Genomic DNA, 16,204 nt, shown 5'->3' with positions numbered 1-16,204 from the left:
GGTGAGGGCGTGGGTAGTGGGCAGCAGGGTGGTGGTGAGGGCGTGGATAGTGGGCAGCTGGGTGGTGGTGGGGGCGTGGGTAGTGGGCAGCAGGGTGGTGGTGAGGGCGTGGGTAGTGGGCAGCAGGGTGGTGGTGAGGGCCATAGTCTGTACATTTTGGATATGTTAAATAAGCACCGCCCACCGTCTCTCATGTGGTCTTGTGATTGGTTGGATAGAATTTTTTTTAACGGATTCAGCTCCCGTGACGCATAAATGAAAATCTTCCAAATCAACATTCACAACTAACTGACTTCACTGATATCGTTAATTGTCTGTCAGATTCCATTGTGTTCTTTCTTATGGACCACAACAGTGTACTAATAGAATAATAGCCAACAACAGTGGTACCAAATGCTGCTGACCAATGCTGTAGTCTCATAGTATAGTAGATACAAGTGATCGCGGGCCATTCGTGCCCGGTGAAAGTTTGAACGCTCGTGCTTGGCTAGCACACAACCGCCGTCCGGCTGACAGCGTACAGCGAATGAGGGTGCGCCAAGTCCGTAGACTTGCATCGTTTTCCAGCGTAAATAAAATGGTTAATTAATGCCTTCCTAAAGAAACCATCGACATGGGACCAGGTTTGTTCCACTCTACGATTTTTTTGCGAATTTTCCACCAAGTTTGATGAAAAACGATTGTGCCGTTTCGGCTGGCCAGAACAGACAGACAGACACGGCTATTCCTATAGTATATTAGATATTGAAGATGATTGAGGCCACTGGTGACATGTAAACATCTATCAGCTTAGGTAACACTGTCGCCAGCTTACGCCAGCATCAAAGTGTTGCCAGGTCGTGTACATAGAAAAAGCTGACTGCTTCTTTACTGTCCAGGACTTCTCATTAAATGACTTAATCAACAAATAAACAGCACCACTCGTCCGGTGCGACTTGGGGCGTGATGGAAAGCAGGGAGCCTTTAAGGGAAGAGGCTGTTATATAATTTCTCTAGACAGACAAATAATATGGCTTGAGACTTTCATAATTTCCTTTGTCATCGATAGCAGATCACTACAACTTAACATTAAAATCATAAGCTGCTGTAAATTAGCCAGTCTTCACTGTCACTGTCCATGTGAGAGAATGTGGCCGGTACTTATTTTACATATCCAAAATGAATAGACTGTAGGTAGTGGGCAAGAAGAACCAAGCAAGGAAGTTCCGAGTCCTTCCCTCCTTCGATGGGCGGCGCGGCCATGAGCGGCAGTGTGGGTGGGGCTGGGCTGGGTGCTCAACTTGGTCTATCCTCCACCCAGGGTGACGCTGACGCTTGCCTGCAGTATGGAGTTTGAACACTATCCCTTCGACGCCCAGGAGTGTGGCACCTCCATCAGCTCCTGTGAGTACTAAACCCGCCTCTTCTTCATGCTCTCACTCACCTAACTTAACCAACAGTTGTGTGGACCTTGCTATATATTTTTGTTCCTTTCCAAGGTTAATATCTCAAATAAATTGGTTTTCAAAACTTTTGATTTATTGAGTTTGATCACAATTTATTTTTCCAAGAGTGATTTTACCTAAAAATTTCTTTCTGAGAGTGTGTGAGCTTAAATTTTTTGCAGATTTTGATTCCTGCAAGTGTGAGATGCTATAAAATGGCCTTAAGAGTGTTTCGCCTAAAAATCCAAGAAGAATAAATTTAAACAAATACTCCAAAAGAAAAATAGTTTTAAATGTGATATCAATAGAATGTTTTTTTTACAAACAAAGGAAATATGAAAGTTACTGCATAGTAACTGACTGTACTTTTGGAGGCAAATGTGAATTACGGTAAAAATCTGCCCTTTCATAAATGTCTGGTTCCTGTTTGTTTGGCGGCATCAAAGTAAAGATTACGATATTTATATACGACCGGGTAGAAATACATTCTAATCTTGCTTCTGAGGCTTTGAAGTATAATATATTTTTGTATCGGTGGAAAGACGGGGAAGGAGGGGGGTACAACACACACACACACACACACACACACACTTTATTCCTTAGTGAGATCATTTTTATCTAATAATTGTACTAATTAGGTAAACTAATGTCAGTCTCTGAAATCTTCGCCCAAAAGCAACACGACATAGATTTGTAACAGCAGCATTTTATCTTTTATCGAAAATTAATTACTGTCGCTAATAAACGTTATTTTCAGTAATAAGAAAGTCATTCAGGTGAACATAGCTGAAGTAATCACATACATTGGGAATCTACCTTTAACAAAGTTAACAAATTAGTGAAGGTTATCTATTTATAAAGTTTAATATAAAATGCAAAATCTTTAAAGTTTGCCCTTCCACTGTATACTGTACATTGGAGGGCAAGTAAGGAAAGTTAACATGGTGCATATTAACTTAATCCGCATACTAGCCTTCAAGACGCAGCTTCCCTCGGCCCCTCCACCACACATTACGCCACCTTATAAGATACAGTATTGTTTGTTGACACCCTCACCTGGGAGTGTCACCAGTCACATGGCCCTCAGTCCTATTTTGGCCTTAATATAATCTGAACTAAATCACCAGGAGGAAGACCCAGTTTAGGGTCTGTTAGAACTGTAGCTGTCAAAACGATAAGTTCTGTCAACTAGCTGCTGAAGTAGTGTTGAGGACATCTTTATGATTTTAAACATGTAATAGTGTCGCAGGTAGACAGACACCCTAGTTTCATAAGATCCACTGAGTTGTAGTTAGAGCATGAACCAATGGCGTTAAGTCTTGATAGTAAGGTTAGATAACGAGTGGAGGGATGCTAGTGATGTGTGTGTCAGTAGCTGCTCCTTCATGGTCGTTCACATGACGCTTTTCTGCATGTTGCATCGCCACACTGAATCCATTTTTATTACTATTGATGTGTTCAGTTTTCTTTATGATATTTACCTAAGTCGTGGTTAAATGTTATCCACGTCAAGACATATGTAGATGGCTTGATGCTGGGAGACTTCAGTTGCAACTTGCCCGCTTCAGCACTTATTAGTCTCCTATATACTGTAATTGCATCGTGTTGCTTAATCTTAGATTACCATTGATATTACTATACAGTACTTGTTATACCAGTAATACTATGCCATCTTCATCATTATCATCATTGTAGTGTGTGATCTGGTGTCCGTGTTATTTAAAATGGACAATCATATCATAAATTATTATTTATAACTAGTCCTCAGCCTAAAATCACCAGTTGTATCACCACCAGTGTCTCCCACAGTTTTATCACCACCATTATCTCCAACAATTGTATCACCACCATAATCTCCAACAATTGTATCAACCATTCTCTCCAACAGCTATATCACCACCAGGTAAGCAAGGGCTTCTCAAGTTTCTGACACCCAGGACACACAAATGTTAAGTTTGCCATGTGACCAAGCTCATCCACTTTGCCCTTTATATGTGATCATTTAGATAGTAAATAAGTTAGGCTCTGGTTAAGTTGAAGTAGTTGTTTTAAGGGAAATACCAGGAGGAATACCAGTGTATATGTTGGTGGATGAGGACCAGTCAGCACATGTCTTGCTCTTATACACGAGGATCCTGCCAAATCACTTCCCAGATGACCCAGGTCAGTGAGCTAGGCACTGTACAGACATTTATTTACATGTAACAAATACCTCCTTTGACCAAGTGTAGACAGAATACTCAACGTACAATCTCTGCTGAAGTACAACAACCAACGATACACACGTTTTTGCAATAAAGTTCATTTCTTATATTTTAAACATTCTATATTCCCAGATGCCAACACCGAAGATGTCATCCTGTATGACTGGGTGAAGGAAAGACCAATAGACTTGCCAGATGAGCTTGAAATTGCTCAGTTTGACCTCATGGCTACCAACACCGAGGATGACACCCAGGTCTTTGTGACAGGTCAGTACGTTGACACGGAATAGCTTCTCACATATTGCCTGATAAGGAATTAGTATCTTTCGGTATTAGTCTAAATATATTTTTTCATGTTTTGGTTACTTAAGGCTTCTCTCTCTTGTTACCTTAAAGGATGTCCATGATGTTTGTGTACAGGGCTGGATTCACCTACTTGTGGGCCCCAGGCCAAGCTCATCAGTGGGCCCCCAAATTTATAGAAATGTTTGCATGTTTCAATAATCAATATATATATACTGTATACAGTATATATATATATATATATATATATATATATATATATATATATATATATATATATATATATATATATATATATATATATATATATATATATATATATATATATATATAATGAAATTTTTTTTGCTGTAATTATTTTGCAGTGGCCAAATGTCATCAAATATTACATAATATCATAATATTATAATGTAAGAAATAAGAATTTAAACACAATGTGACACATCATTACTTTTAATCAAATTAGTTCTATATCATGTACATCTTATATATGGGAATAATGAAAGAAATACAATTAACTTAAAGCATAATCAATTTTGCAAGCACCTGTAGTACAGCAAACTGTTTGAATTTCAAAATACCTGTAAATTCTTCCTACTTTTTTTCATGGAAAATTTGTCAATGATACTGTTTGTGTCAAGGGATTGTAGGAGGCCAGATTCAATGCATAATAATGAAAGTGAGTTTAATCTGGTTTGTCCCATGGTAGACCTCAGGTGATTTTTCACCCGAGATAGAGTAGAGAAAGACCTCTCTCCTTCACAATTTGTAATGGGGATGGTAAGGAAAATTCTTACCAAGATACTAATGGTTGGAAAGGCAGTTGTCAAAATACCATCTTTGGACCTCAGCAAAGTGGAGATGTTTGTCACTGACCTGTCAGATTCAGAAGACAAAATGTCTTTAAATTGCAAAAACTCATCTAGAACAGATGCTTCCAGGTCACTGGAATAGGTACTGACAACCAATTCCAGTTGGGCTTTGAGATCATCATATTTCATGCTGTCATACTCTGTTAGGAAGCTAAACAGCTTCTTTATTTTTGAGTAGACATTCACTCTGAGCTGAGGCTGAGAAGATACTGACTGGCTGAGCGAGCTGGCAAGCTGCGCGACAAATTTGTTTCAGTGGGCCCCCAGATACTGGTGGGCCCTAGGCCAATGGCCTACTTGGCCTATTGGTAAATCCGGCCCTGTTTGTGTATCTATGTTACCAATGTGACCTTTTCATCTGGAGCCAGTACTGTACTTGCCAACAGTGCATAACAGAAATGTGATCAACTGCCCAGGAAGTTAGCAGACCAATCAGTAGCAAAGATGATGAAGTAAAGTAAAGCTATAAGAAATTCACACAGGTCATTGCAGTACTGTATTACCTGTCATTATTCATACTTGGTTCATTGTCATTTGTTAACAAGCTGTGTTTTTTTTGTTTCAGCATATTAATATTTGTTTAACTGCATATGTTAATGAATTATTTTCAAATCTAATTTTGACAGAGTTTTTCCAGAATTTTTCCATATGCCTGAATTCTATTATGAAAATATATACCCAGTACTGTACTTTATTGATTTAAATACTGTAATCGTTTTGGTGGGGAAAGGAAGCTGGTGGATTGTTTAATCCCTTTCATTGGCCAGTGTTAGTATGGGAGGAAACTGGAGAAACCAGAGAAAACCTGTCTTGTTTGGTTTGGTCACACTGGATAACACCCTTCACATAGTTGACCCAGGATGCTGTAGTGAGAGGTAAGTGAGCTACTACTCTACCACCAACACCTAAAATTACAGTTAAAGCAACAGTTAAGTAAATGAAACACAATCTGGTGTCCTGATATAAATAAAAAGTCATACCCACATCTGTCACACTACCAGGTATATGGTCTACCATGCACACGTGAACTGCATGATGGCAACAGGAGTGACTGCCTCTCTGACATTATATAGCTGCATCAATAATTAACACAGGACAAGTATCTGCATAATCTGCCAGCGATATGGAGTTACATGCTGCATTCCAAGGAATACTTTTGTGTGTTAAACTGAGGGAAAGAATAGTACAGTATAATACTGTATAAGAGAAATGTGAGTAGCCCTAGAAATTACCCCACTCCTGCAGTTATGACTAAGGTTGTTACTGTACTGTATATGACACCTAATGTTGTCTTATCACAGGTAACTTCAGTGCATTAAGGGTAAACTTCAAGCTACGACGTCAGAATGGCTACCACGTCCTTCAGACCTACGTCCCCACCATTCTCATCGTGTCCATCTCATGGGTGTCTTTCTGGCTGGATCCCAATGCTGTGCCTGGTCGAGTGTCCCTTGGAGTCACCACCCTTCTCACTCTCACCACCCTCGCCTCCGGCATCCGAGCTCAGCTTCCTCCTGTATCCTACGTTAAGGTATGTTCTCCCATGTTCTGCTCCAAAGGTTATGTCTTTCTCACGACCTGCCTCATGGTAAGTTATCTTAATATACAGTATATACAGATATATAGGAAATTTATGTCTATTTTGTGACAACAATAATAATTGAACATTGAAAAGAAATATACATGTTTAGTATGGTACTGTAAATTAATCTCCTCATTTCATTGCAGTTGTCAATATCTAACATAATTACCACTAAAGCTCACATGCACCCATTATGATTTCTGTTATCACATTACAAACCCAACCTTAGATTACTGTACTGTACAGGTACTTCCATGTGAGATTTAAGCATAATTTTCATCCTGTGAGATGATACAAATTTGGATGTATACTCACTCCAAAAATTATCTTTATGATTTTGTGTGAGACAGTATGACAACCCTACCGAGACAACAGGAATCGCGATGATCATTTTGAAATTCCTTGGACCCCTCCGTAAAGATACCTTTTAGAGCGAATGTACAGATGGGCTTGAGTTGCAAGGGAAAACTTAACAAAAACTGTATATTAAAGACTCATAATCTGTGTGATTATAGTTATGTCTGCAATTTCAATATCCAACTGATTTTTTCTGAGTAGACCATAAACTTGACAGATTAGACAATATACATTATATGTTAATACTGTGCTCTATTAGCATTTCCACAATACCCAAATTTGGTATTTTTTATCTGGTATCTATAATTTAATGTATTGTGCTGTTATTATGCTCTTTTTTTTCTGGCAGGCTATTGACGTGTGGATTGGGATGTGCATGATCATGGTGTTTGGAGCCCTACTGGAGTTCACCTTTGTGAACTGGCTGGCCAACAAGAAAGTTGTCAGCCATCGCCAGACTATGTTCAAGATTCCTAAGGCTGTAAGTTTTCTCTGCATGCTGCCTCCACTTATACACGTCTCTGCTCCAGTTTATATATATATATATATACTGTATATCGATGTTGATGTGGTTGTTTCTCGTCTTGGTCTTGATTGGTGACTGGTAACCAAACTAGTGATTAGTAACTTTCTAATAGTTCATGATTAGTAATTCCTGTTGGATATTGTCTCTGTTGGCTGTTGGTTGGTGTGACAGTAACTTGGTGTACTGGAGAAGCTGGATTAACTTACAAGGAGTTGATGGAATTCTTCTTTACTAGAGACTGGAAGCATAAGATTATAATTTTAGCTGCTTAAGGATGGGATGGTATCCTACTACAGAAGTGAGTGGTGAGAGGAGATAGAGAATTCATAAAAGAAGTCAACTGTAGGTGAGAGCTAAAACAAAAAATGGCTGGAATAGAAGTAATGTATATTTTATAATTGATATGTGTATGTAATGAATCTTGTTCAGTGGATAGTACATGTGTACATGTATACTTGTACTAATTTTAAATAATTGGTGGGATGATTAATTGTATAAGTGGCTAATACAGTACAGTATGTAACTCCTTGGAGTAGGGGAAACTGAGAGTAGACAGTTCTTGGTAAAGTAGTGAAAGTGGGTCGAGTTGTATGGACTTTCTTACTTAGCTGATGATTCATTTTTGTCCCCTTCTGCTAACATTACCATGTGTCACCAATAATTAGAAGCATGAGGGTGACTTGTAGATGGTGGTGGTGCAATCGCTTGACTAGATGGAATACTGTAGCCCCTTTTTATTTATATATGTTAAGAAGTTGATAGACACACACTAATGTACTTGATTAAATAGATCCATAATAAGAGATTTATGGGGCTTATAAAGCTTCCGCTTATGGTTTAAATCTGAGGCAGTGTATCAATGGCGGTAGCCTACAAGAAAGCCTTGATGGGCCAGGAACGCTTTATTTGTTTGTTTTCTCAAATTCTACTCTGCACTTTGAGTATGTCTCACTGTGCATTCCTCTGCCAGTCACTCTGTGCATATAACTAATATTAGTCACTGTTTAATAAACTTCCATTCTTAAACCTTGCTGTTAGATCCCATGTGGAAGAACATAAAGTTTCCTTGATTAGAACTACCACAGTAAATGGCAGTTGTCACACTCACAAAAATTACTACCGGTACCTGGAATTAATATTTAGATCTTTGGTTCAAATATTGACTGTATGGTAAAATGTGAAGCAAGTTTATATTTAAATGAGTTAGTTGTAAAAGGTGATGTTTTGTAGCCTTGATCTTTGTTGAGTACTTTGTGGACTTGATGTGACTCAGTAACATTGCTCTTGGATTCAGTCTTCAGAGGAGAAGATATTTGTTTACATTATACAGTACAGTACTGTAAAGTGAAGTACTGTCAACTATATTTACTTTACGAAATGATCCAATTTATGAAATATTTGAGCAGTCTAAATTCTCTTACAACTCTAAACCTTTATTGTATGAACATAATTACCATATGAAATTTAAGAATATGAAATAACTTACTTTTGTCTAATTTTCCACACATTATATGAAATTACAGTACTGTAATTAAGGAAAAAACTTAGTATTCAGGCAATAGGCTGAGTCTACTTGCCCTCAGATGAGTTTGAGGAGTAATGGTGATTGTAGGAGAACGATGACACATTAAAAGCTTATTTCTAGACGTTTAAAATGTGAGAGAATAATGAAGTAAGTTAGTACAGTATACTGTATAGGTATTTGCAGAAACTGATAATAATATAACCAAACTGACACAAGTGCTCTGGTTTATCACATGCTTTCCTTGGACACACATTCATGATGCCGGTAGTATAAACCTTGTGTAATTATCCATTTTATGGAAGTCTCATTGGTCCCAAACTTTTCAGTTGATAGATACTACACTGTAATGACATAGATAATATCTTTGTTAAAATTTCAAGGGCAGTGTTAGCTGAAAATGCATGACTTCATTGATTTTTATTTTTAAGATAGTGCTGATGTTATTATTAGTTTTATCTCTAATATTTACAGTGTCATTAGAATAGGAATGTAGTTGCTGAATGGATGCAGCACTCACCTGTTGTCCTTAGGGCCACTAACTTGATCCTTGAGGCACTCCTAGTCCACCCAGTCATCAATGGGTACCTAACTTTACAGTTGAGTACAGTGCAGTGCTGGCCACACTACCTCCTTGTGTACCAAAGGCTTAGTACAGCTGTATACAGTGCAGTGTATTTATATTCACACTCCCAAATGAGCCATCTGGCCTATTGGACCCACTTTCACTTTCTTTTATTATATTACAAGTGTGTAAGACTATTGTAACTGGTTGATGATTTTCTCAGAATAGTCCTTAGTAAGTCAAGTTTCCATAGCATTAAATTAAATGATATCAACAACAATTTAAAAGAATCAGGTCAATACTTTCCTAAATTTCAGTTCAGTCATCACTTACAAGCCAGTTAGTTGACTTGATGTGGTATTTAAATAAGTTACCAGATACTGTACTTAAAATATTTATCCCAGAGTGTTTTCACACCACTTCATTCAACATCCACATGTCAATATGTTCACATAAAAAAATGTTGTTTTCACTTCATAAAGTTCTCACATCATCAAGTTGTTACTTTATTTTCATTGTCTAACCTAACCCTTCATCACTCAGAGTGTTGCTGAGATACTCTCAGTTTAAGACATATCACCTTATTTACCTAATGGCCACTCACTAGAAGTGGCCATGCAGAGGGAAGGAGGCCAGTGTAGGATCCCTCCATTGTTTTTGAGAATTTGGTCAAGAGCTATTTTGAAGCCCAGTACTTTATTGTTGTCCTTGTGCCAATTTCTTACATTCCCTTATATCTATTTTTCATTCATGTCATGCAAATGTCGTGTTATTCACACCATGCATGTCAGGTCATTCTCACCATGTACTGTATACATATGTTAGGTCAGTCAATCTATGCATGTCATCCAAATATTTTCTTTCTCATTTTATTGGTACTCTAATAAATTCTCCTATTACCGTATATTTTAAGTCATCCCAAAATCAATAACTTTACCTCTCCCAAGATCAATTAACCATTGATCATGTTATAATTCATCTTGAATTTTTTTCTAGAAATTAATTTGACCAATGTTACCTTTCCTGTGTATCCTCAAACTTTGTGTCGTTGGTTGGTTCCCTTGCTGGTGTGACGTGACGCCCTGCAGCTGTCTGGCTCTGATGATGCTGAGAAGGTGGGATGTCATTATGATGATGATGATGGTGATCATGTAGATGAGACAAAGGAGGCTGAGAATGGAAAACAACAAGTACTAACATTACTACAGAATATTGTACAATATAGATTCAAATATCTTTTCTGTCATTGGCAGTTTTAGTTTCGCTTGGTTTGATTTTTATTTTGTTTTATACATTCTTTTGTATTGTTTACAGTTGTAGAGTGTAGTATAGAGTGTTCTCATTTGTGCATGTGAACACTCGTCTCATTGCTATAAATGTGTGCTTGCAACACGAGATGCACACCGAAGTTGTCATCTGCTTTTTCAGTTAATCATATTGACCCTCGGTGGCTCAGTTAACGGTAGTCACGCTTGAGTACAGTAGTTGAGATTTGTATGGCATAATTACAGTAATTTGGCTATTGCTGCAACTCACTAAATCTTAATATTTATCATTGCATGATGCATGCCATATCATTATGATTGCATGCCCAAAATACTATACTGTACTGTACTCTGGAGCATTTTGTATATATCTCCAGAACATTGAATGCTTTCAGAAGTATACTATTTAACTATAAGGATTGGGGATTATTGTTGTAGTTTCTTACTGGTAAGAATTATTATTATTTTTTAATTGAATAAGTCTTGCAATGCTGGTTCACGTGCATCAATTAGTGTTCAAGAATTGAGAATTTAAAAAGAAAACACAATCAAAACCTGAATTACGGTGACCATACAAGTAACTTTAAATACCATTTCTAAAATTTTAGAAAAGTACAGTGTACTGTATACAGTACAGTACTTGTACTGTAGTATTAGATTTTTTTCATATTACAAAAATGAACTCTGGTAATACTGTAGTCTCTCACTCTGTATATTGTTTCCTTGACTGTCAGAAGAAAAGACTTTAAGTCAAAATTAAACAATTGAAAATCACATATTCCTCCCATTTTTTTTTTTTTTTATATGTATTGTAGTAGATCAGCTGTGATGGTCAGTCACAACAGTACAGTACAGAACATAGCTACAATATCATAAGCCAGTATTGGTTGCAGACAAGTGATACACTCTGCCTGAATAATGCTTATGTTTGTCTTCACCACCCAACAGGACGTCGATGAGGATGGTGCTGCCAGCAAGACCCCGAAGACTTACATGAATTATGCACGTGCTTTTGATCGCCTTTGTCGTGCAATTTTCCCTGGAGGTTTCCTGATCTTCAATCTTGTCTACTGGCCTTACTATCTTGTCCAGCAGCAACTCACACTTGAGGAGACTTCCTAAATGTGCAGTTGTTAGCCATAGTAATTGGAACATTGTGTAAACAGCCTCTTCCAAGTACAGTACTAGTCATTTTAAACTAATAACTGGAGATGAGATGTTAGGTATGTAAACAGTAATGCCTAATGCCATTTTACACTAGATTTATGTGTTCATTCATTACTACCGTAAATATCTTTACGATGTAACTATGATGAATGACCCTCAGTTATTAATGTGTTGTCCCTTTTGCTTCACTGCTACTGCCTTGCCTCAGAGGGTTTTGTGTACACAGTATTAAGGATTTCGGTCATAAAGTATAAACAGACAGCTAGACCAGTACTGTACTGTAGTCATGATGACTTGTTCTTTAAATAGCAATGAATTGCATAATTTGAAAACAGAGGAGTAGAAATTTAACTGAGGTTTTGAAGTTTGGACATAATGGCGACAGGCTTTTATCCCACAACACATAAGCTTGGATGTTGCATAACTTTATCTAACTTGGTTAAAGTGATATTGAAAAATGGCAGCTATTTTGGATTTACTGTACATCCATTCATGTTTTAGAAAGGCATTTTTTTTTTTTTTTTTTTTTAGAATTAAAAAGACAAATACACTTCTGAATATTTGCTGTAGTATCAGCTGTCATGTTATGGTTCTAGACATAGGCATCACACCACAACTGGTAGCTACCAAAATAAAAAACTGTAAAGTAGAAACATTTAAACGACAGAACCACAACAGTTTGTCAAGCCTTTCACTGTGTTGAGAATACAGTAGAAGGAAAAACCTCTTTGCCTTGATGTTACAGTCATAGTACTATTAGAGGCTTTTATTTACTGTCTAAAGCTTATCAGAGGCCACCATTTTCAGTGTTCTCTGCTGTTTCAACTCTACACTTCCGAGCATTATACAGTTTAATAGTGAAGATCACTGAAGACTTTATATGTGTGTGGGGACGTATAACATGCAATTAATTAATATAAGTCTTTGTAACAAACCTTAAGCTTATCCAGTTGTGTTATCAAACTGTTTAAGTAGAGTAGTGGTAACATCAGCACCAGGCAATGAAAATGTTATTATTAGGAATTACCTATGACAGGAAGTTTCCAAATGCTTGTAGTTAATATTGTCTTAGTTATCATCAAGCTTAGGGAACAGCATACCAATACTTGCAGGTATTTGGCTACCTTTGATGTTCCAAAACAGTGTGTACACATAGAGCTTAACAGTCCTGAAACTTATTAATTATATTTTAGCAGTTCAGGAAAATACTTTCACTTATTACTGTACAGTGCAGTATAACTAAATTTGTTTGTTTGTTTCCCTTGTGGGATACTGGATGTTAACCTTGCTGGAGGTGTGATTGTACTGTACTCTGGTCCCCAGGGCTGGGGAAGTGGAAAACCCCTTTTAAAAGATATACTGTACATAAGCCTGTGCCTCAAACTTAATATTTGGCACTACAGTAGAATTAATTAGTGCACTTATCACCATTTATCCATTGATGACATGACTTATTCCTCTAGTCTGTCTTTTACAGTATCACAAAAGATGAAATTCTTATTGTAGCTGATGAATCATTATGCTACATTTAATCATAAATGAAATACCTGCAAAGTGCATTTAACACTGTGAGGATTGCAGTAGTACAGTACTTGGTCAGATACCTTAATTTTTATCAAAATATCTTCAAAATGAGTGGAATTATTTAGATGACACTAGAAAATGGGTTGAATCTGACCAAAAGAGAACTTACTCAGGCTAGGAAAACATAGGCTGAAGGTTGCAATAATAACATACACATGGTAGGGGTGTGCCAACTATGCTCTATGTAACAGTATATCAATCTTTATTACCGTAAGTTTGTTAGTAAATAATTCTCTCCTCACATAGTATTTGTTGCCTTATTTTTTCAATAAATTTGCCCGGGGCATTACCTCACCAGGGTATACAGAGTGTCAGTTTGGTGCTTATGTAAATGACAATAATCAGTCAGAAGAGCTTTTATTATCATCCACTACTCTTAAGCACTTGCCCAAGTAACAGATGATGACAATGGAAATTTTCATGATAATTATTCCTGATATGAGTGGAGATAATATACAGCACTGTATATTGCACATTACACTGCCACTGTGAGTGTTTCCTTCACTTTTCCATCCAGCATTTTTGTGTTGAATTACCTTGTTGTTTTTCATAACGTATCACAGCGTGTTGTAAAACTGTTATGGATGTATTAGGTACCTTCAAATATGTAAATTTTTTATTGTACTCAGAAGTTGGAAAATGTACTCACTAGTTTTTGTTGAAACAGTAGTATGAGGATGGAAGCTTGACGTGACCTTCACCATTTACCTGAAATTATTATATACATTTGACTAATCTTGTCAGTGTTTATCAGAATCACAATTATACAGTACAGTGATTTATAGTGATTACCGTATTTATTTGGTAATGCTGGTACTTGTATTGAACAATATCCTTTCTATTTTAGTTTGATAAATATGATGTGAATCAACAAACAGATAATTTTTCCCAAATTCTCCTTAAAGAATCTTTCATACAAAGGGTTTCAATATTTTTTTAGTTTGTATTTATTTATTTTTATTTATTATTATTATTTATATTTGCTGTACAGATGAAGAAAAATATTCACATGGTCTTAATTCTAATGACAGTGATAAAATTTGTGAAGAGTATTGTCTTGGTGTTACCACAGTCAGTACTAACTGTTGTGTGATGGTAGAGGAGAAGCTGCAGGTCCAGCTCTGTGCAGTACAGCACTTTACAGGACTGTACGCTATGCTGTTTAAGAAATTAGTTTTCCTACAAAAATATGTTTGAAGTATTAATTTTTACAGTACTAAAAAGGGAGGCCATGAGTTAGAGTACCATACTTTAAATATTGTACAGTATGTACAGTACTAGCTTTAAAATTGTTAACATTTTGAACAGTCCCTTTCTATATAACAGGATAAACATTTATAATAAAGATATCTTAAGATCAAATTGTTATGATGAAGCTGACAGAAATTTTTGGTCAGATAAACAATTTCTATCATTGTCATTATAACAATCTCTTTAAAACTTCAAATATGTAGAATAAAAATATTATATATATATATATATATATATATATATATATATATATATATATATATATATATATATATATATATATATATATATATATATATATATATATATATATATATATATATATATATATATATATATATATATATATATATATATATATATATACCGGTAAATAAATTAGAGACAACTTAGAAGAAGCATGATTGCTCATTATTGTGCTGTACTGTACAGAACTTTGGGTAAGTGGCTGCGAGATGTACTGTATATAGCCTCATATCTCATGTGAAAGATCAGAAATATGAATATTTCAGGGATATTGTTCTTGTATACAGTGTAAATTAGCCCAAATTTAAAATCCTGTACCTGTATGTTTTTCCCTCATCAACATTAAGCAATTTTTCAGGAATTCTACAGCAGTATTGTAAACTACATACATAATGCATTTATGAGTTTGGTTTTACTAATATAGCCTGCAACATATAGCAGATGTTTTGTGAGATTGTTCCCTTTAATAAATTTTTATATACAGTACTCTGTTATTGTTTTATTGTATGCAGAAATGTCTCAGAAATAGTGGTAGAGCTACACCCAGTGGACTATGATAACTACTGTACTGTACCTGTACATTCTGTCATTCAGTATACTTGTATTTAGGCAGTCAAAACTAATCTGCACCTCAAGTTCAAAGTCCTTGGTGGAGCTCCATGACCCTCTAGAACCTAGAAGAACACACAAGACGTCTTGTTCCATAGTTATCCCCGAATTCAATGAAGAAGATTACCTTTCACTCCAAAGTTAACTCTTTGTTCAAGAATAGTGTTTCTGTTTGGAACATCAAAGTCACTTTTAAGGTCAATCAAGCAGGTTGTGAAGATTAGCAGTGCCTGCTCTTCGGTACCTCAACTACCCTGAGAGATTGGAGTGCCTGAACTTGCCTAGCTTATTCTACAGTTGGGCAAGGGGCGACGTAATTGAGGTGTATAAGCATCTTAAGGGGCACTATTCAGTCGAGTGTCCTTACTCGGAGCTGGTGGACGCTCGCCCCACAAGGGGTCACAGCTCGAGATTGAAGAAGCCGCAAGTCCAGATAACTGTGAGGGCAAACTTTTTCGGAGTGAGAGTTGTGAACTCTTGGAACAATCTACCAGAAAATGTTGTGATGGCACTGAGTGTGAGCTCTTTCAAGACCAGACTTGACCAACACTGGAGCAGGTTTAGGTACATTCAGGAGCCGGTGCATGCCCATTACTTGCCAACAGTGCATAACAGAGACGTGACCGATCGCCCAAGCGGCTAACGAGCCGATCAGTGGTGAAGAGAATAAAAGTAAGTAAATACCCATGTGTCTGGCATTTGCAAGACAAGCTAATATTTTGGGAGG

At 36.6% G+C, this 16,204-nt stretch overlaps 1 protein-coding gene across 1 annotated transcript in view; it reads left to right on the top strand.

Moving 5' to 3' along the window:
• LOC121877428 (glycine receptor subunit alpha-2-like) overlaps positions 1 to 14,850 on the top strand; it is a 41,433-nt gene extending 26,583 nt beyond the window's left edge. The window contains exons 8-13 of the mRNA XM_042383185.1: positions 1,301 to 1,383; positions 3,761 to 3,895; positions 6,105 to 6,334; positions 7,092 to 7,223; positions 10,444 to 10,545; positions 11,569 to 14,850. Coding sequence (XP_042239119.1) covers positions 1,301 to 1,383; positions 3,761 to 3,895; positions 6,105 to 6,334; positions 7,092 to 7,223; positions 10,444 to 10,545; positions 11,569 to 11,742 — 856 coding nt within the window. The 3' untranslated portion in view covers positions 11,743 to 14,850. The remainder of the gene's footprint in view (positions 1 to 1,300; positions 1,384 to 3,760; positions 3,896 to 6,104; positions 6,335 to 7,091; positions 7,224 to 10,443; positions 10,546 to 11,568) is intronic.
• Positions 14,851 to 16,204: the final 1,354 nt, after the last annotated feature.

Source organism: Homarus americanus, unplaced genomic scaffold, assembly GCF_018991925.1.
Source record: "Homarus americanus isolate GMGI-L3 unplaced genomic scaffold, GMGI_Hamer_2.0 scaffold367, whole genome shotgun sequence".
NCBI lineage: Eukaryota > Metazoa > Arthropoda > Malacostraca > Decapoda > Nephropidae > Homarus > Homarus americanus.
Note: the sequence above shows the minus strand (reverse complement) of the source record. Positions and strands in the feature narration are given on the sequence as shown.